We start from the raw sequence: 16,253 nt of genomic DNA on the forward strand, positions 1-16,253 counted from the left end.
AAGCCACTCCCCTCCTGGTCCTTTCCTGAGTGGGTGTTCACAACTTTCTGTTTGATCACCCACCCATATTGCCATGGAGGGGGAAGGGGAAGAGTGCAGGGAGGCCGGCCCCAATTCTTCCCCCAGTCAGGAGCTTTACCTGTTCATACTGCCAGCCGTCAGTGGGAACTGAGTTCATGACCATGGACAGAGAAGCATTTTTGACTTGCAGGTAAGTGGAAGGTGGGGTTCCTATCAGACATTTTAGGGAACAAAAATCGCTCATTTTTCAAATACAGTGGTACCTCAGGTTAAGTACGTAATTCGTTCTGGAGGTCCGTTCTTAACCTGAAACTGTTCTTAACCTGAAGCACCACTTTAGCTAATGAGGCCTCCTGCTGCCGCTGCACCACTGGAGCCCGATTTCTGTTCTCATCCTGAAGCAAAGTTCTTAACCTGAGGTACTATTTCTGCGTTAGCGGAGTCTGTAACCTGAAGCATATGTAACCTGAAGCGTATGTAACCCGAGGTACCACTGTACTCCTTTTGCCCTGGAAACACTTTTGGGGGTGCATTTGGGGTATCTGCCAACTGTGATTTTGGTTTCTACAGAAATTATAAATATCTAGAGACTTCCTGGAAGTGGCCCTTTCTGCCTACAGTGACATTTATGTATGTGCATCCAACTTCCCTGTCTCTCCTTATGGTCTCTCGTGGAAGAGGAAGGTCAGGTTAGCTTTCAAAAATAATAATCTGGTTTTGGCTTCAGATTGAAAGACTCACTCTGTACGGGTGTGGGAGATTCCCTCTGTCCTTTTTGTGTGCTTCAGTGGGAGGTATGGGATATCCCCTTGTCCTTTTCCAGACTTCTGCATTTTTAAAAAATAAAAAATAAAAATCCAAACCGAAACACTGGTTCAGAAGAGCAGAATTGTGCTTGAGGGAAAAAGCATTTTTGCTTGCTTGCTTGTTTGTTTAAAGGAAAAGAATAAGAAATCTGGCCAGAATAACTCTGAGAGGGATAGGAAAGGGTGGATGAAGAAGAAGGGCGTCAAGACATTTTGAAAGCATAATTTGGGTTTTTTTTTAAACAAAAAAACCCATGGCATGTACATTCCCTGCATCCTCTCTCACTGGCTTTCTTATTCTCTACCATGAGAGGAACTTCCCTCACTTTCAAGAGAGCCACTCCACCCTTCAGAAATTCTAGAACAGCAAACCATTGTGTAAGTCTTGTTATAGTGCACAGTGCTGACCTTTAAAGCCCTAAACGGCATCGGTCCTGTATACCTGAAGGAGCATCTCCACCCCCATCGTTCAGCCCAGACACTGAGGTCCAGCGCTGAGGGCCTTCTGGCGGTTCCCTCATTGCAAGAAGTGAGGTTACAGGGAACCAGACAGAGGGCCTTCTCGGTAGTGGCACCCGCCTTGTGGAACGCCTTCCCATCAGATGTCAAGGAAATAAGCAGCTATCCTATCTTTAAAAGACATCTGAAGGCAGCCCTGTTTAGGGAAGTTTCAAATATTTAATGCTGTATTGTTTATAACACTCGATTGGGAGCCGCCCAGAGTGGCTGGGGAAACTCAGTCAGATGGGCGGGGTATAAATAAATAAATTTATTATTATTATACATCTTCCTGCATAAAATAAATATGTGGGAAGTCCTGATCAGTATTAATGTGATTGGTATTCCTTTCATGGTTACGACTAGACACGTGAGGGGAACCGACTGCATTCATGTGTGTCTAGAATCCTCTTCAGATATTGAAATCACTTGAATGGAGCCAGCAAAGGTAAACAAGCTAGGTCTGCTCCCCTCAATCTTCATTTTGTTGCCCGCAACTTGTGGTGTGAGAGAAACAGAGCATTTCTTGTATCTGTGGAGGCTCCCCATGTTCTAAAACCTAGAAACCAGGAAAGAGGGGTATGAGGGTTTGGGGGGGTTGCCCCCCCTCACATGGTCGCCCTCTGCAATTTGAGGGTGGCAGAAATAAAGGTTGGTGGCAGAAAGCCCTGAAACAAAAAAGGGGGGGCCCTCCCAGACATGGAGCTTTAAATTGCAGACCAGACTGTGCCTGGAAAGAGCAGAGGAAAGTTACCGTATTTTTCACTCTATAAGACGCAATTTTCCCCACCTAAAAAGTAAGGGGAAATGTGTGTGCATCTTATGGAATGAATGCAGGTGGGAGGCTTTGGTCAGTGCTCCCTTTAAAGAGCCGCGAGGAGCATGTGTGCGCCTCTTGGGGGCTTTTCCCTGAGGAGGGAGAAGGGCTGCAAGAGCCGCACACATGCTCCACATGCTCTTTAAAGGGAGCACGGCTCTTGGGGGAGCCTTAGCCGTGCACAGCCCCTCCCGGGCAGGGGGATGAAGGCTCCCCCTGCCCGGGAAAGGCTGTGCACGGCTATCCCATAAGCCAGGACAGCAAGTGGGATCGCTGCACAGCGATCCCTCTTGCTGTCCTGGTTTCTGGGATTCAGAATTTTTTTCTTCTTGTTTTCCTCCTCCAAAAACTAGGTGCGTCTTATGGTCTGGTGCGTCTTATAGAGCGAAGAATACAGTAACTGTTGATAAGCTCAAAGAGGGGCCATAGCAAGGAGAAAGTGAATAGAGAGAAGTTGTTCTCCCTCACTCTTGAAGCAAGAATCCAATGAAGTTTAAGGTTGGAAGAAAGTACTTCTTCAGACAGGAGCACATGATTTAACTATGGAATTTGCTTCCACCAGGTGTAGCCCATGGCATGGCTTTAAAAGGGTTTAGATATATTCATGGAGGATCAGTGTCAGGAGTCCAGGCTCCCAGCTTGATAACACAGTAAGCGTGGGTAATTAAAAAGGAGGATTTGTTGCAAAAACAAACAGAAAGCTTCGGACGGTTCTAACAAAGCCTCTGGCATCATCACTCAAGATGACCCTTCTGAAGGTTTCTTCCTGTGTCTCCAGACACAGTATATTGAACGTTCACACCTTACGTCTCTTGTTTTGCATCCTGTCTAACAGCCCTCCCATTTGCCGATTGTGTGGACTTATTGGATCAGCTCCTACCTCTTTCTGTTCTGAGAGACTGTCTCTGAGTCTGTTCGCTCGTGTTTGTGCTTCCGGCCAGCTTTGGCTGTGTTCTAGCCCGCTCCCAGTTACTTATCAGCTTGCGCATCAAGGTCAGAAAGAGCCAAAGGCTGCAGCTGCCGGCTCTTCCCTGTCTGACTAACATCTAAGCCTCTCTGTTCCTGGTTGCTTTCTGCTGCTGGCTGCAAACTTTTGCTTGGAGCTGGCTCATTCCTGACAATCAATGGCCCACTAGCCACAATGGCTGCATATTACTTCCAGTCTCAGAGGTGGAGTAGAAGGCATTTGGTCTGATCCAGGGAGCTCTTCTTAGGGAGAGAGAGAGAGAGAGAGAGAGAGAGAGAGAGAGAGAGAGAGAGAATCAGAACACAATCAAGCTCCAAAGACTGAAGGGACTCCACATGTGACATTAACAATCAATGAGCAGATGGGACCTTGTGGCAGAAGTAGACCCTCCAAGTGTCCCTGTTTTCCAGGGACAGTCCCAGTTACAAAGTAGGCAAGCTTGCGGTTAAAAATGCATGAAATGAACCGCTACTAAAGTCCATAAGCTTCAGAATTAATGCTGCAATAGAGTGATGGGTCAGCACAGCAAGTAAATTTGGACCTGTGGGTTACCATCCCAAAAACGTTTGGCAACCATTGATATGTAGTACAGTGGTATCTCGGGTTAAGTACTTAATTTGTTCTGGAGGTCCATTCCTAACCTGAAACTGTTCTTAACCTGAAGCATGACTTTAGCTAATGGGGCCTCCTGCTGCCGCCGCGCCACCAGAGCACGATTTCTGTTCTTATCCTGAAGCAAAGTTCTTAACCTGAAACACTATTTCTGGGTTAGCGGAGTCTGTAACCTGAAGCCTATGTAACCTGAAGCGTATATAACCCAAGGTACCACTGTATATTACAGCCTCCAAAGGACTGATAGGACATAGACATTCACTGTTGTTGTTTTTTTAAAAATACAATCTTTATTAAACATATTTCACAAAATTATACAGCAATATACTATATACTATACAGTCGTACCTTGTTTTGCAACCAGGATCCATTCTGGAGCCTTGGCCGCTAGCCAAAAAGGACACAGGGCAAAGCGCCGCATCTGCGCATGCGCGCGGAGTGGTTTGCGCTTCTGTGCATGCGCGAGTGCCAGACCCAGAAGTAACCTGTTCCGGTACTTCCGGGTTTGATGCAGACGTTCGCCGGAATGGATGCTAGACAAGGCGGACGTTCGTGGAGGTATTACTGTATTACAATTTGTATCCCATCCCATACAGCAAAAATAAATAAAAATACAAGAAATTTAAAAAGACCTAAAATAGACTTCTGATTGTTCTAAAAAAAAACCACCCTAAATTACATTTGTTATATTTTACACAGTATCATATTATTATATTATTTTCTTAAGTCTTTTGGAAAAAGAAAAGAAAAAGAAAAAAGAGAAATTAAATAGAAGCATTCAATTTACATATATTATCTATACATTGCAAGACTCTTTCAAGATCTGCCAGGAGCTTTTTGCTGTCACAGTAATTTTTCAGATATTCCTTGAATATAATCCATTCTTGATTTACTTTTTGTGTCGAATACCCTCTTACCCCCCCCCTGCTGTTTTTGCCATTTGCAGATATTCTAACAGTTTAACTTGCCATTCTGATTTTGTAGGTGTAATTTCATTGTTCCAATACGTTGCAATTAAAATTCTGGCCGAGGACATAGACATTCACTGTTAGGTGGTTGGTGCGCAGAGCACGTTAAGTTCCGGAAGGTGGGGAGAGCTATTGATTGCAGTTTCCTGGAAGGAAATTTTCCATTTTATAATTAGTATTTGCTCAAATATCTCCACTGATCAACTGTTGCTTTCAGCTGGTCTTGAGGTCTGGTGGGTGAGACTTGATTCATACTGGTAGCCACAATGTGGGGGCTTTTTGAAATGGAATAACATGTGAAGCCGGGGTGTGGGTGTGGGTGAGAGGGCCCAATACCCTCAGGGATCTTCCAGACAGCTTCCCACACCCCCACACCCCGTTATTTAGAGAGGAGGAGTGAAAAAAGCTTATTCTTATGCGTTGATGTTTTTAAACATCTTAAAAGCCACTCCAGAAGCACGATCTGTCCAAAAAAGAAGTAAAAACAAATAAACTTCAGATTTAAAGTATTGTTGTTGTTTAGTCATGTCCGACTCTTCATGACCCCACGGACCAGAGCACACCAGGCACTCCTGTCTTCCACTGCCTCCCGCAGTTTGGTCAAACTCATGCTGGTAGCTTTGAGAACACTGTCCAACCATCTCGTCCTCTGTCGTCCCCTTCTCCTTGTGCCCTCCATCTTTCCCAACATCAGGGTCTTTTCCAGGGAGTCTTCTCATGAGGTGGCCAAAGTATTGGAGCCTCAGCTTCACGATCTGTCCTTCCAGTGAGCACTCAGGGCTGATTTCCTTCAGAATGGAGAGGTTTGATCTTCTTGCAGTCCATGGGACTCTCAAGAGTCTCCTCCAACACCATAATTCAAAAGCATCAATTCTTCGGCGATCAGCCTTCTTTATGGTCCAGCTCTCACTTCCATACATCACTACTGGGAAAACCATAGCTTTAACTATACAGTGGTACCCCGCAAGACGAATGCCTCGCAAGACGGAAAACCCGCAAGACGAAAGGGTTTTCTGTTTTGGAGGCGCTTCGCAAGACGAATTTCCCTATGGGCTTGCATCGCAAGACGAAAGCCCATAGGGAAATGCTGGCGGTCGGGAGCAAAGACTTTCGCCCACAGCCGGCTTTCAGAAGAGGACCTCTTCTGAAGGCCGGCGGGGGGCAAAAGTCTTTGCTCCCCCCCGCCTGCCTTCCCCCCGCCTGCCCCGGGCGATCTTAAAATGCTGGCGGGCGGGAGCGAAGCGTTCGCTGCCGACCCCCAGCATTTTAAAATCTCCAAGGGACAGCAGAGAAGTCTCTGTCCCGGGGAGGTTTTAAAATGCTGGGGGTCGGGAGCGTTCGCTGCCGACCCCCAGCATTTTAAAACGCTGTTCCGAAGCGGGGGGCGGGAACAGCTGCCCCAGCCGCCCCACTTCGGAACGATGTTCCGAAGGGGGGAGGTGGGGCGGGAACAGCTGCCCCAGCCGCCCCTCTTCGGAACGATGTTCCGAAGGGGGGAGGTGGGGCGGGAACAGCTGCCCCATCCGCCCCACTTCGGAACGATGTTCCGAAGGGGGGAGGTGGGGCGGGAACATCTGCCCCAGCCGCCCCACTTCGGAACGATGTTCCGAAGGGGGGAGGGGGGCGGGAACATCTGCCCCATCCGCCCCACTTCGGAACGATGTTCCGAAGGGGGGAGGGGGCGGGAACAGCTGCCCCATCCGCCCCACTTAGGAACGATGTTCCGAAGGGGGGCGGGAACATCTGCCCCAGCCGCCCCACTTCGGAACGATGTTCCGAAGGGGGGAGGTGGGGCGGGAACAGCTGCCCCAGCCGCCCCCCTTCGGAACGATGTTCCGAAGGGGGGAGGTGGGGCGGGAACAGCTGCCCCAGCCGCCCCACTTCGGAACGATGTTCCGAAGGGGGGAGGGGGGCGGGAACAGCTGCCCCAGCCGCCCCACTTCGGAACGATGTTCCGAAGGGGGGAGGTGGGGCGGGAACAGCTGCCCCAGCTGCCGGGCTTCGTAGCGCTGCTGCGAAGCCGGGCGGGGGGGTGGGAACACCTTCTGAAGGCGGGCAGGGGGCGAAAGTCTTTGCTCCCCCCTGCCTGCCTTCCCAGGGGCTTTTAAATCGCCCCGGACAGCGGAGAAGTCCTCCGCTGTCCGGGGCGATTTTAAAATGCCGCCCGCCAGCATTTTAAGATCCCCCGGACAGCGGAGAAGTCCTCCACGGTCCCGGGGTTTTTTAAAATGCTGGGGGTGGGAAGAAAAGCCCTTGTCCCCCCCCCCCAGCCTTCAGGAGAGGTCCGGGGACAGACTGTCCCCGGACCTGGCCTGAAGGTGGTTTCCCTAGGAACGCATTAATTGATTTTCAATGCATTCCTATGGGAAACCGTGCATCACAAGACGAAAAACCCGCAAGACGAAGAGAATTGCGGAACGAATTAATTTCGTCTTGCGAGGCACCACTGTACGGACCTTTGTTGGCAAGGTCCCCTTCATGGATCACTGCCTTGCTATGGTGAAGGGGCTTGAATAACTCAGAGAAGCTATCAGCTATGCCGTGCAGGGCCACCCAAGATGGACAGGTCATCGTGGAGAGTTTTGACCAAACGTGATCCACCTGGAGCAGGAACCGGCAAGCCATTCCAGTATCCCTGCCAAGAAAACTCCATGGACAAAGACAATAGGCATTTAAAGTATACACTCCATTTATTACTCAACTGCCGCCAAGATGCAGGCAGAAGAACCAGTATAAGTTTGTCCCAACCTCAATCCCAACCTACTCCAAAAACCTACTCCCACTGTTTCTCCAAATTGGGCATAGGCAAACTTGGCCCTCCAGATGTTTTGAGACTACAGTTCCCATCATCCCTGACCACTGGTCCTGCTAGCTAGGGATGATGGGCAGTGGCGTAGCGTGGGGGTGCAGGGGGGGCCGGCCACACCGGGCGCAACATCTGGGGGTTAGGGTTAGGGGGCGCAAATCCACTGGTTAGGGGGCACAAATTACTTGCCTTGCCCCGGGTGCTGACAACCCACGCTACGCCACTGGTGATGGGAATTGTAGTCCCAAAACATCTGGAGGGCCGAGTTTGCCTATGCCTGCTCCAAATCCTCTCCTTTTCAACTCCCGCTCCTGGAACCCCGGCCAATCATAAGCTGCTGTTCATTAACCATTTGCTGGCAGGGAAAAAATAAAAGAACACACTTGGTGAACCAACCTGCCCAGCTTCAACAGGTAGGGAGCACTGCCGAGACACAACCCAGAGTGGCTCCTGCCTGCTCTGAAAACTTCTGCAGTTTATCCCACACAGGATCCCTTTCCTCCCTGCAGAAGAAATGAATATTGCTACTTATTGTGATTAATTTACTTCTCTGTAGGGAGGAAAGGTGGGTATCTGCCTGAATTTTGTGGTTTACTTAGCAGCTGGTACTACTTTTTAGTTCTGAACGCGTTTTAAGGTTTGGCTTGAAGATGTATTGAATCTGGGAGGGGGTTGCCCAGCCCACTTGGATAACCCTCTCAAAGGTTTTCAAGTGGAAAAGTGGGAAGGAGAGAACAACTCCAAGCCTCAGCTTTCAAGATCAGTGGCTGTCTCTCTTTCAGAAAGCCAGGGCCCTTTCCTTACAGATTGGATGAGGTCCTGCAAACTGAGAGGACTAAGCCCGTAAGCTCCAAATCAAGCATTTCCACTTCAAGAAAACGTTGTTCGTTTGCCCCCAAGGGCTGCGAACCTCTTGGGGGTTCCTTTGGCAGATGCTGTAGTTTTTCAGACTGTAATCCAAAGATAAAGGGGCGAGGTTTTGAAACATCCAGATGATGGGGAATAGGACTTGTCACTTCCAAGTTGCCTTGTTTGTTGATCATTCATTCTGATTCGTGGCGCAGGGAGATTACATGACATTGTGTCAAGCAAGTGCTCTCCCACTCTTCCAGTGCAGTTCTCCATAACCCTTATTGCAAGAAGTCTGATATTTCGAGAAACAGGTTAGATGTGCAAGAACTCCATATCAGCTTTAACTGGGCAACCTGAATTTGCCAGCAGGGGATTGAATCTCATATGAAAAGGAGGATTGAAGTCCCGTCCCCCCCCCCCAGCAAAAGGAGGGCCTCTCTTCCTTTCCCCTCTCCAACAAATCAGAGACTAGTGCAACAACCTGCAATGCTCTTCCTATATATATGTGCCTCTCACCCCTGAGCCCACAAATATAAAAACAAGAATAATGGTGCTTCCAGACCATTCACTGGTCCTTTTAAGTAGTAATAAGCTGTAACCAAGCCTAAGGATACTGAGACCATGCCATATATTCTTTCCGAGCACAAGTGTTGGTGCTGACCTTTAAAGCCCTAAACTGCCTTGGTCCAGTATATCTGAAGGGGCGCCTCCACCCCCATCGTTCTGCCCGGACACTGGGGTCCAGCGCCAAGGGCCTTCTGGCGGTTCCCTCCCTGCGAGAAGCCAAGTTACAGGGAACCAGGCAGAGGGCCTTCTCGGTAGTGGCGCCCTCCCTGTGGAACGCCCTCCCACCAGATGTCAAAGAGAAGAACAATGCCAGATGGGCAGTGTATAAATAAATAAATAAATAAATAATCTAATAATTCCTTATGCCCTGTTTTGGACCATTTGATTGCCAGATATGCATCTAGAGTCAGTATCTTTATGTCATGCTTATGGACGTATCCTGTATATTTGTATTGTTAAAACGTATCTCTCAGTTTGATTGTTTTCATTTTTGATTACCCATGGGTTTTAGCAAATAACGTTTGACTGATAGATGGATTGACTCCCCTGTGCTAAATTTTAGACTCCTCTTCCCCTGCCCTCTGTAAAGGGTCACTCGCACTGATGGCACTATAGAAACAAACACCGCAACAGCCTTAACAACCTGAGGTTTGAATGAAAATAATTAACTTGACCCAGCAGTAAGAAATTGGTTCTTTATTTTCAATATAAACAATTTGAAGAGGAACTTGGAGAGCAAAAAGAATAGGAAGCAGAACTTCAGGAGGGAAGGTGTCTTTGAAGTTCTGACTCAAACCCATCTCACGGGAATCATTCGCTGCCGCCGATGCCTCTGCCATTAGACCTGGCAGCCCAAAATGATCAGTGAGTTGGAAAACTCAGTGAAGTCATTGCACAAGTCCTGGAATTCTTCATCCTGGCATTCGTCCTCATTTGGCCATCTCTCGATCCAGGTGTCCTTGCTAATGAGGTAGTTGACCCTGGAAAGGGGAGAAGGAAAGCTTTGAATCTTTGCTCCACAGGAAAACTGGCTGGCCTAAGTGCTGCATGTGAATCTAGATACATCGTAGATCAGCAGGTAAAGGTAAAGGGACCCCTGAACATTAGGTCCAGTCGTGGCCGACTCTGGGGTTGCGGCGTTCATCTCGCTTTATTGGCCGAGGGAGCTGGCGTACAGCTTCGGCTCATGTGGCCAGCATGACTAAGCCGCTTCTGGCGAAACAGAGCAGCGCACGGAAACGCTGTTTACTTTCCTGCCGGAGTGGTACCTATTTATCTACTTGCACTTTGATGTGCTTTTGAACTGCTAGGTTGGCAGGAGCTCACCCCGTCGTGGGGATTCGAACCGCCAACCTTCCTAGGCTTTGTGGTTTAACCCACAGCACCACCTGCTTCTCTAGATCAGGAGGTAGAGGCGGAGAAATAGGAAGGGACTGCCTGCCCATGAAGGGCTTACCTGGGTCATGCAGCTTCAGCTTCCAGGAAGATCTCACAAGAGCCCCACAAAATTACAAGGAGGCCTCCAGGGGCCTTGCACGACCTTCCCGAGACCCCAGTAAGCAAGGAGCTCTCGACGTGATCTTGAGGGACTCTCACAAGATCTCACTGGAACCCAGAAGATGCAGCAGCTGCTTCTCCTTGCTGCCCCTTATATTCTGCTGTCTGAAGCGGCTGCCTCGGTCTGCCTTGTGGATGGGCCGGCCCTGTCAGAAGGCATGCTCCATGGCCTTAACACCTCTTGTGATCTTACAAAGGTACAACACAAAAGAAAAAAAGGCCCCTCTCATGGAATCATAGCCAAGATGGGCCTTGTTAGTCATGGGGACCAAATTTCAGGCTTGTTCTAACTAAGGCAACTGTAGCTTCCAACCAATAAACATTTCCATTTCCATTAGAGGGCTGAAACCCAGGAACAGTCTCCAAGAAGATGCAGGTTGAGAGAGGAAATTTTAGAATACAAACAGCTTTACGCTTGAATTTTGTATATGCAGTGGTGCTACATTGGTGCAATGTAGTCGATCAAGTCTACCTGGTATGTAATGTTAAGGTAGGAACAACTATTTGCAATTCACACTTCATGCTTTTGCTGTGGGAGCAAAGGTGTAAATAATAATTTAGGAGATAGGGATAAGGTAAAAGGTAAAGGTAAAGAACCCCTGGACGAATTTGACTATGGGGTGCAACTCTCATCTCTGCTTTCAGAGACAGCTTTCTGGGTCATGTGGCCAGCATGACTAAACTGCTTCTGGCGCAACGGAACAGCGTGACAAAAACCAGAGCACACGGAAACGCCATTTACCTTCCTGCTGCAGTGGTTCCTATTTATCTACTTGCACTGGGATGCTTTTGAACTGCTAGGTTGGCAGGAGCTGGGACAGAGCAACGGGAGCTCACCCAGTCGCGGGGATTCGAACCGCCGACCTTCTGATCAGCAAGCCTAAGAGGCTCAGTGGTTTAGACCACAGCACCACCCACATCCTTACTAGGAGATAAGGATATGGGACCTGAGGCCCCTGGGAGAAGACACAACTCCTGAGTTTCATATAAGTTCTGCAGTGCAGGAGCACATGGGTGAAAGCTTTCTGTATTTCCAGATATCTAGTGAGAGAGTGTGGAAGCGACCATGATGAGGATTTGAATACAAATCTGGTATATATAAAGGGTTCTTAGCAGCAGCATGGTTAATGTGACTTTAACAATCCCATCTATGTACCAAGAAAATGTCAGTTGTGATCACAAAAAGTTCTCTATGGAAGTGCCCCCCAAAAACTTTTCTTTCTTTTTTCTTGCTTGTTTCATTGGCTGATTGCTGTTTTTAAAAGCTGCAGCGTAACTGTTACTGAATCTTCAGTTCTTAGGCACTCTGTGGACCTGATGGTGGAGAAGCAGGCTATGCATATAATGAATAAATGAAATTAAATACATACTCAGTTTTGGTTTGCCACATGTCAGTGCTGAGACCCCAGATCAGATACTCATTGTTCACCCCCAGATGCAGAGATTCCTGGCATCTCTTGTGGCTGATAAACTTGCGGGGCTTGACTTGTGGATTTGCATCACTCCCTGGAGGAACCAGACAGAACATGGAGAAATATTTGAATCAGGTCCATGAGCAGAAATTGGATCCAATACACATTTAAAGATGAATGCATCAAATCTGCATAATAATAATAATTCATACCCCGCCCATCTGGCTAGGTTTCTTCAGCCACTCTGGGCGGCTTCCAGCAGAATATAAAAACATAATAAAATGTTAAAAACTACCCAATGAAGTTAAAAACTTCAGATGTCTTCTAAAAGTTGTGTAGTTCTTAATCTCCTTGACGTCTGATGGGAGGGCGTTTCACAGAGAGGGTGCTGTCACTGAGAAGGCCCTCTGCCTGGTTCCCTGTGAGGGAACTGCCAGAAGACCCTCAGAGATGGACCTCAGTGTCTGGGCTTATTGATGGGGGTGGAGACACCCCTACTCAGTAGGTCATTAGCATTACTACAGTGGTGCCCCGCAAGACGAATGCCTCGCAAGACGAAAAACCCGCTAGACGAAAGGGTTTTCCGTTTTTCGATGCGCTTCGCAAGGCGAATTTCCCTATGGGCTTGCTTCGCAAGACGAAAACGTCTTGCAAGTCTTGCGATTTATTTCGCTCCCCCCCCTTTTTCTAAGCCGCTAAGCCGCTAATAGCCTTTTAGCCGCTAAGCCACTAAGCCTTTAATAGCCGCTAAACCGCTAATAGCGCTAATCCGCTAAACCGCTAATAGGGTTGCTTCGCAAGACGTAAAAACCGCTAGACGAAGAGACTCGCGGAATGGATTATTTTCGTCTTGCGAGGCACCATGGTATTCTCATATGCAAAGGATCAAGGCTCAAGGAGTGGCTTGTCTAAGGGGCCTCCCATATGTCCTTTTAATTTTGGGTTCATGATTAGTCAGAAACAATATGCAAACCACTATCCTTCAGATTCTCACATATCTGGCTTGGGGGGCAAGATCCACTGGAATGAGCAACTGGATCTCGATCAGCATGAAATCCCCGATGCTGGCTTAGCCAAAGATACGCTGATGTAACTTGCTATTGTTGGCTCAAGTGGGGCTCGGTCAGCTGAGCTAAAGTTGACTGAGCTGACACAGGTAGGTGTAAGTCCAAAAAGGGGACATTCTGGAGGTGTGCCAAAGGTGGGACCAGAGAGGCTGGATCTCAAGTCTGTTCAGCTCAGCCACGTAACCTGGCAACCTGGTGCAGAATACAGTGGTACCTCGGGTTACAGACACTTCAGGTTACAGACACTTCAGGTTACAGACTCCACTTATCCAGAAATAGTACCTTGGGTTAAGAACTTTGCCTCAGGATGAGAACAGAAATCACACGGCAGTGGGAGGCCCCATTAGCTAAAGTGGTACCTCAGGTTAAGAACAGTTTCAGGTTAAGAACAAACCTCCAGAACGAATTAAGTTCTTAACCCGAGGTACCACTGTACTATTTTAAAGTTTTCCCTGTGCTGGGCTTAGGCAGAGCAACTTCAACAGCCTCCCCGCTGAACAGAATTTGGATCTGGTGTAACTTTACTCCAGCTTAATTTATAGTAACTTGCTTTATACTAGTTTCTTATGTGTAGAATTTCTCCCTTAATCCTTTATTAAATTATCAGGGAAGAAAATATATGATGGTCTTTAAGTTGCACAAGTGGTGTTACATTGGTTACAGTAAATGTTGCATGTAAAACACATTTCAGCTAATAGCTCACCACATTTTCTTAATGCTAAGAACTTCAAAGACGGGAATAAAATTAAACACGCCTACTTTTCTTTTCATTTGTTGAGGAGGGAAAAAGGGTGTGTGTTTTTGTAACTAATGTAACATGCTTAAGCAATGTAAGTTTTCCCAACCTAAGCGCCTCTAATTTTGTTCCTAAAATTTATTGTCATTTCACCAAATGAAAAAAAACCAAAAGCATCAGAACAATAAAGGGTCATTAATCTGTTCTCTAATCTGTCACTTGTAGAGCAAAGTGTTTAAAAATAAAAATATTTTTTTAAAGAAAAAAGTTACTAAAAAGCGTGGTATTCATTTAACATAAAGAATAGTTGTTAGTAAGTTAGGCTCATGGTTTTCAGAGTTTCTAGCTATCAAAAACCCTTTCCTCGTGGTTTGCATGATGCAGAACGCGTACATTCTGAAACAACCTCTGGTGGGAAGAAAAGACAAGCAGTGATGGGGAAGTGGGCACAGTTCAGTGGTAGAGCACTTGCTTTGAATGCAGAAGATACCTAGTCCAATCTAGGTAGATCTGGGAGAGACACTCCCCCACCTAAAACCCGGCAGAGGTGCTGCCAGTCAGTGTCGACAATATTGAACTAGATGGGCCAATGGTCTCATTGGCTACTAGAAGTTTCCTTTGTTCCTAGTGCTGGGCATGGCATCTTTCAGGGAAGCTTCTGAGGAGACCCAGGGTTGCCTGTCGGACTGACTGAAAATCAATGGCCTAGAGACTTAACGTGAGATTTTAAACAGTTATTTGAAGTAAATGTTGCTACTTTTGGATCCACAGCAAGTTTCCCTTCAGGGTGCAAATTCTTACCTGCTTTAATGATTTCCAGAACTTCCATGATATAGTTGTTATAATCGCCTTCCTCTTCTATTAGAATCAGCTTGGTCTTGTACACTTAAAAACGAAGACAGAGAAAGATTTTAATTAAGATGGCTGCATGTTTTCCTCATATATGCCTTAACCTTGCTAGTGAACTTGCATGATTCTGCATGATTTGTATGATTCCCCATCAAAAAAAACCCTTAACTCCAAATAATAATAATAATAATTTGTTTATTTATTATTTATATCCCGCTCATCTGGTTGGGATTCCCAAACCACTCTGGGCGGCTCCCAGCAGAATATTAAAACATGATAAAACATCAGACATTAAAAACTTCCCAAACAGGGCTGCCTTCAGATGTCTTCTAAAAGTCAGATAGTTGTTTATTTCCCTGACATCTGATGGGAGAGCATTCCACAGGGCCAGCCTGGGCAGTGTGCATGGAAGTCCTGGACTGCCCAGACGATAACCCCCCTTCTGGCCTCACTGATGTGGTCCAAAGGAAAGTAGAGCAATATGTTTGGCACCAGTTTGGCTGCAGGAGTTGCCAGAAGGAGGCTTACAAGGCACCATCCAACCGTCTTAGGGACCCCACTCTGGATTTGTGTAGGATTTACTCCTTAGCTTTTCTTCTCCTGAAGAGATCCCGCAAGGTAGGTTTAGGATCAGAGTTTTCCTTCTCTGAGATGGGTTACCTTCCCAGGTTGAAGGAAACTTGCCCCTCAGTTCCCTCTACAGCACGTGCAAAAACCATCTTCTTGACTACTCTCTCTACTCTGACTACATTGCCTACTCTGAAGTAATCCCACTGAGTTCAGTAGGTTTTACTCCCAGGTAAGTGGGTACAGATTTGAAGGAGAAATTCTTGAATTTAATCTTCTCCCTTTGCTGTGCAACTCTCTATACATGGCTACACAGAAGTAATCCCTATTGAGTTCACCAAGACTAAGACTCTTACAAGTGGGTATAGGATTTGAATTTCCTTATAGTCTTTAAAAATCTTAAATAATAGGACATGATGCAGTCATAATTTCAGCACCCTTAAAGCCCACATGCTTCAATAAGAAAAACAGGTATGCTTTTAATTCTTCAACTGAAACCTGTGAGGACTTAGAAGCAGAAGGGGCTGACCTCCAGACCTCCTGAACTACAACTCCCATCATTCCTGAAGACTGGCCATACAGGCTCATGGGAGTGATAGCTCAGCCACTTCCTTAGCCACATCACTGCACAATGTCCAGGGTTGACCAGATGCAGCTGCTATTAACACCAAAGCACAGCCATTGCCTCATCTAGCAGAGTAAACTTTAGTTACCATAATCCACTCCTGGCTTGCAGGCTTCTGCAATTCGTAGCTGCAGATCCACAGGTTTCGTTGCAGTGTTGTAAATGGTGCAAGTTTCTTTGGGAGAAGAGCAGAGAGAGAAAATGAATGCAGAGATGGAAGATTTCTCTAGAAGTCCCCAATTGTCTCTGGGAGTATTATTAAACGGATGTGATAATTGCGGCTGCCGGGTTTTCAAATTAGGGCTGGGTTCCAGCAGCAGCCCTAACAATTATTCACCATAGTCATAAGTCTACCCCAGGAGATTTTAAGATACTGCAGAGAGAATTCAATGAGGAGACATCACCTTTTTGATTGCAAATGGTGGCTCTGCTCACCTACCCACAAACCCTGTTTCCAGTGCCACGAATGCCAGATTTACGTATAAGCGAAACAAGCTATAGCTTAGGGCCCCACTTCTTGGGGACC

At 47.0% G+C, this 16,253-nt stretch overlaps 1 protein-coding gene across 1 annotated transcript in view; it reads right to left on the reverse strand.

The window, feature by feature from the left end:
* Positions 1 to 9,595: 9,595 nt before the first annotated feature.
* The window catches only part of LOC308576474 (venom factor-like), a 57,497-nt gene continuing 50,839 nt past the window's right edge, over positions 9,596 to 16,253 (reverse strand). Inside the window, exons 37-40 of the mRNA XM_081175841.1 lie at positions 15,816 to 15,902; positions 14,488 to 14,571; positions 11,842 to 11,977; positions 9,596 to 9,894 (exon numbers count right to left, since the gene is read on the reverse strand). Of these exons, the coding sequence (XP_081031967.1) occupies positions 9,753 to 9,894; positions 11,842 to 11,977; positions 14,488 to 14,571; positions 15,816 to 15,902 (449 nt within the window). The 3' untranslated portion in view covers positions 9,596 to 9,752. The remainder of the gene's footprint in view (positions 9,895 to 11,841; positions 11,978 to 14,487; positions 14,572 to 15,815; positions 15,903 to 16,253) is intronic.

This window comes from Podarcis bocagei (assembly GCF_964188305.1).
Source record: "Podarcis bocagei genome assembly, chromosome: 17".
NCBI lineage: Eukaryota > Metazoa > Chordata > Lepidosauria > Squamata > Lacertidae > Podarcis > Podarcis bocagei.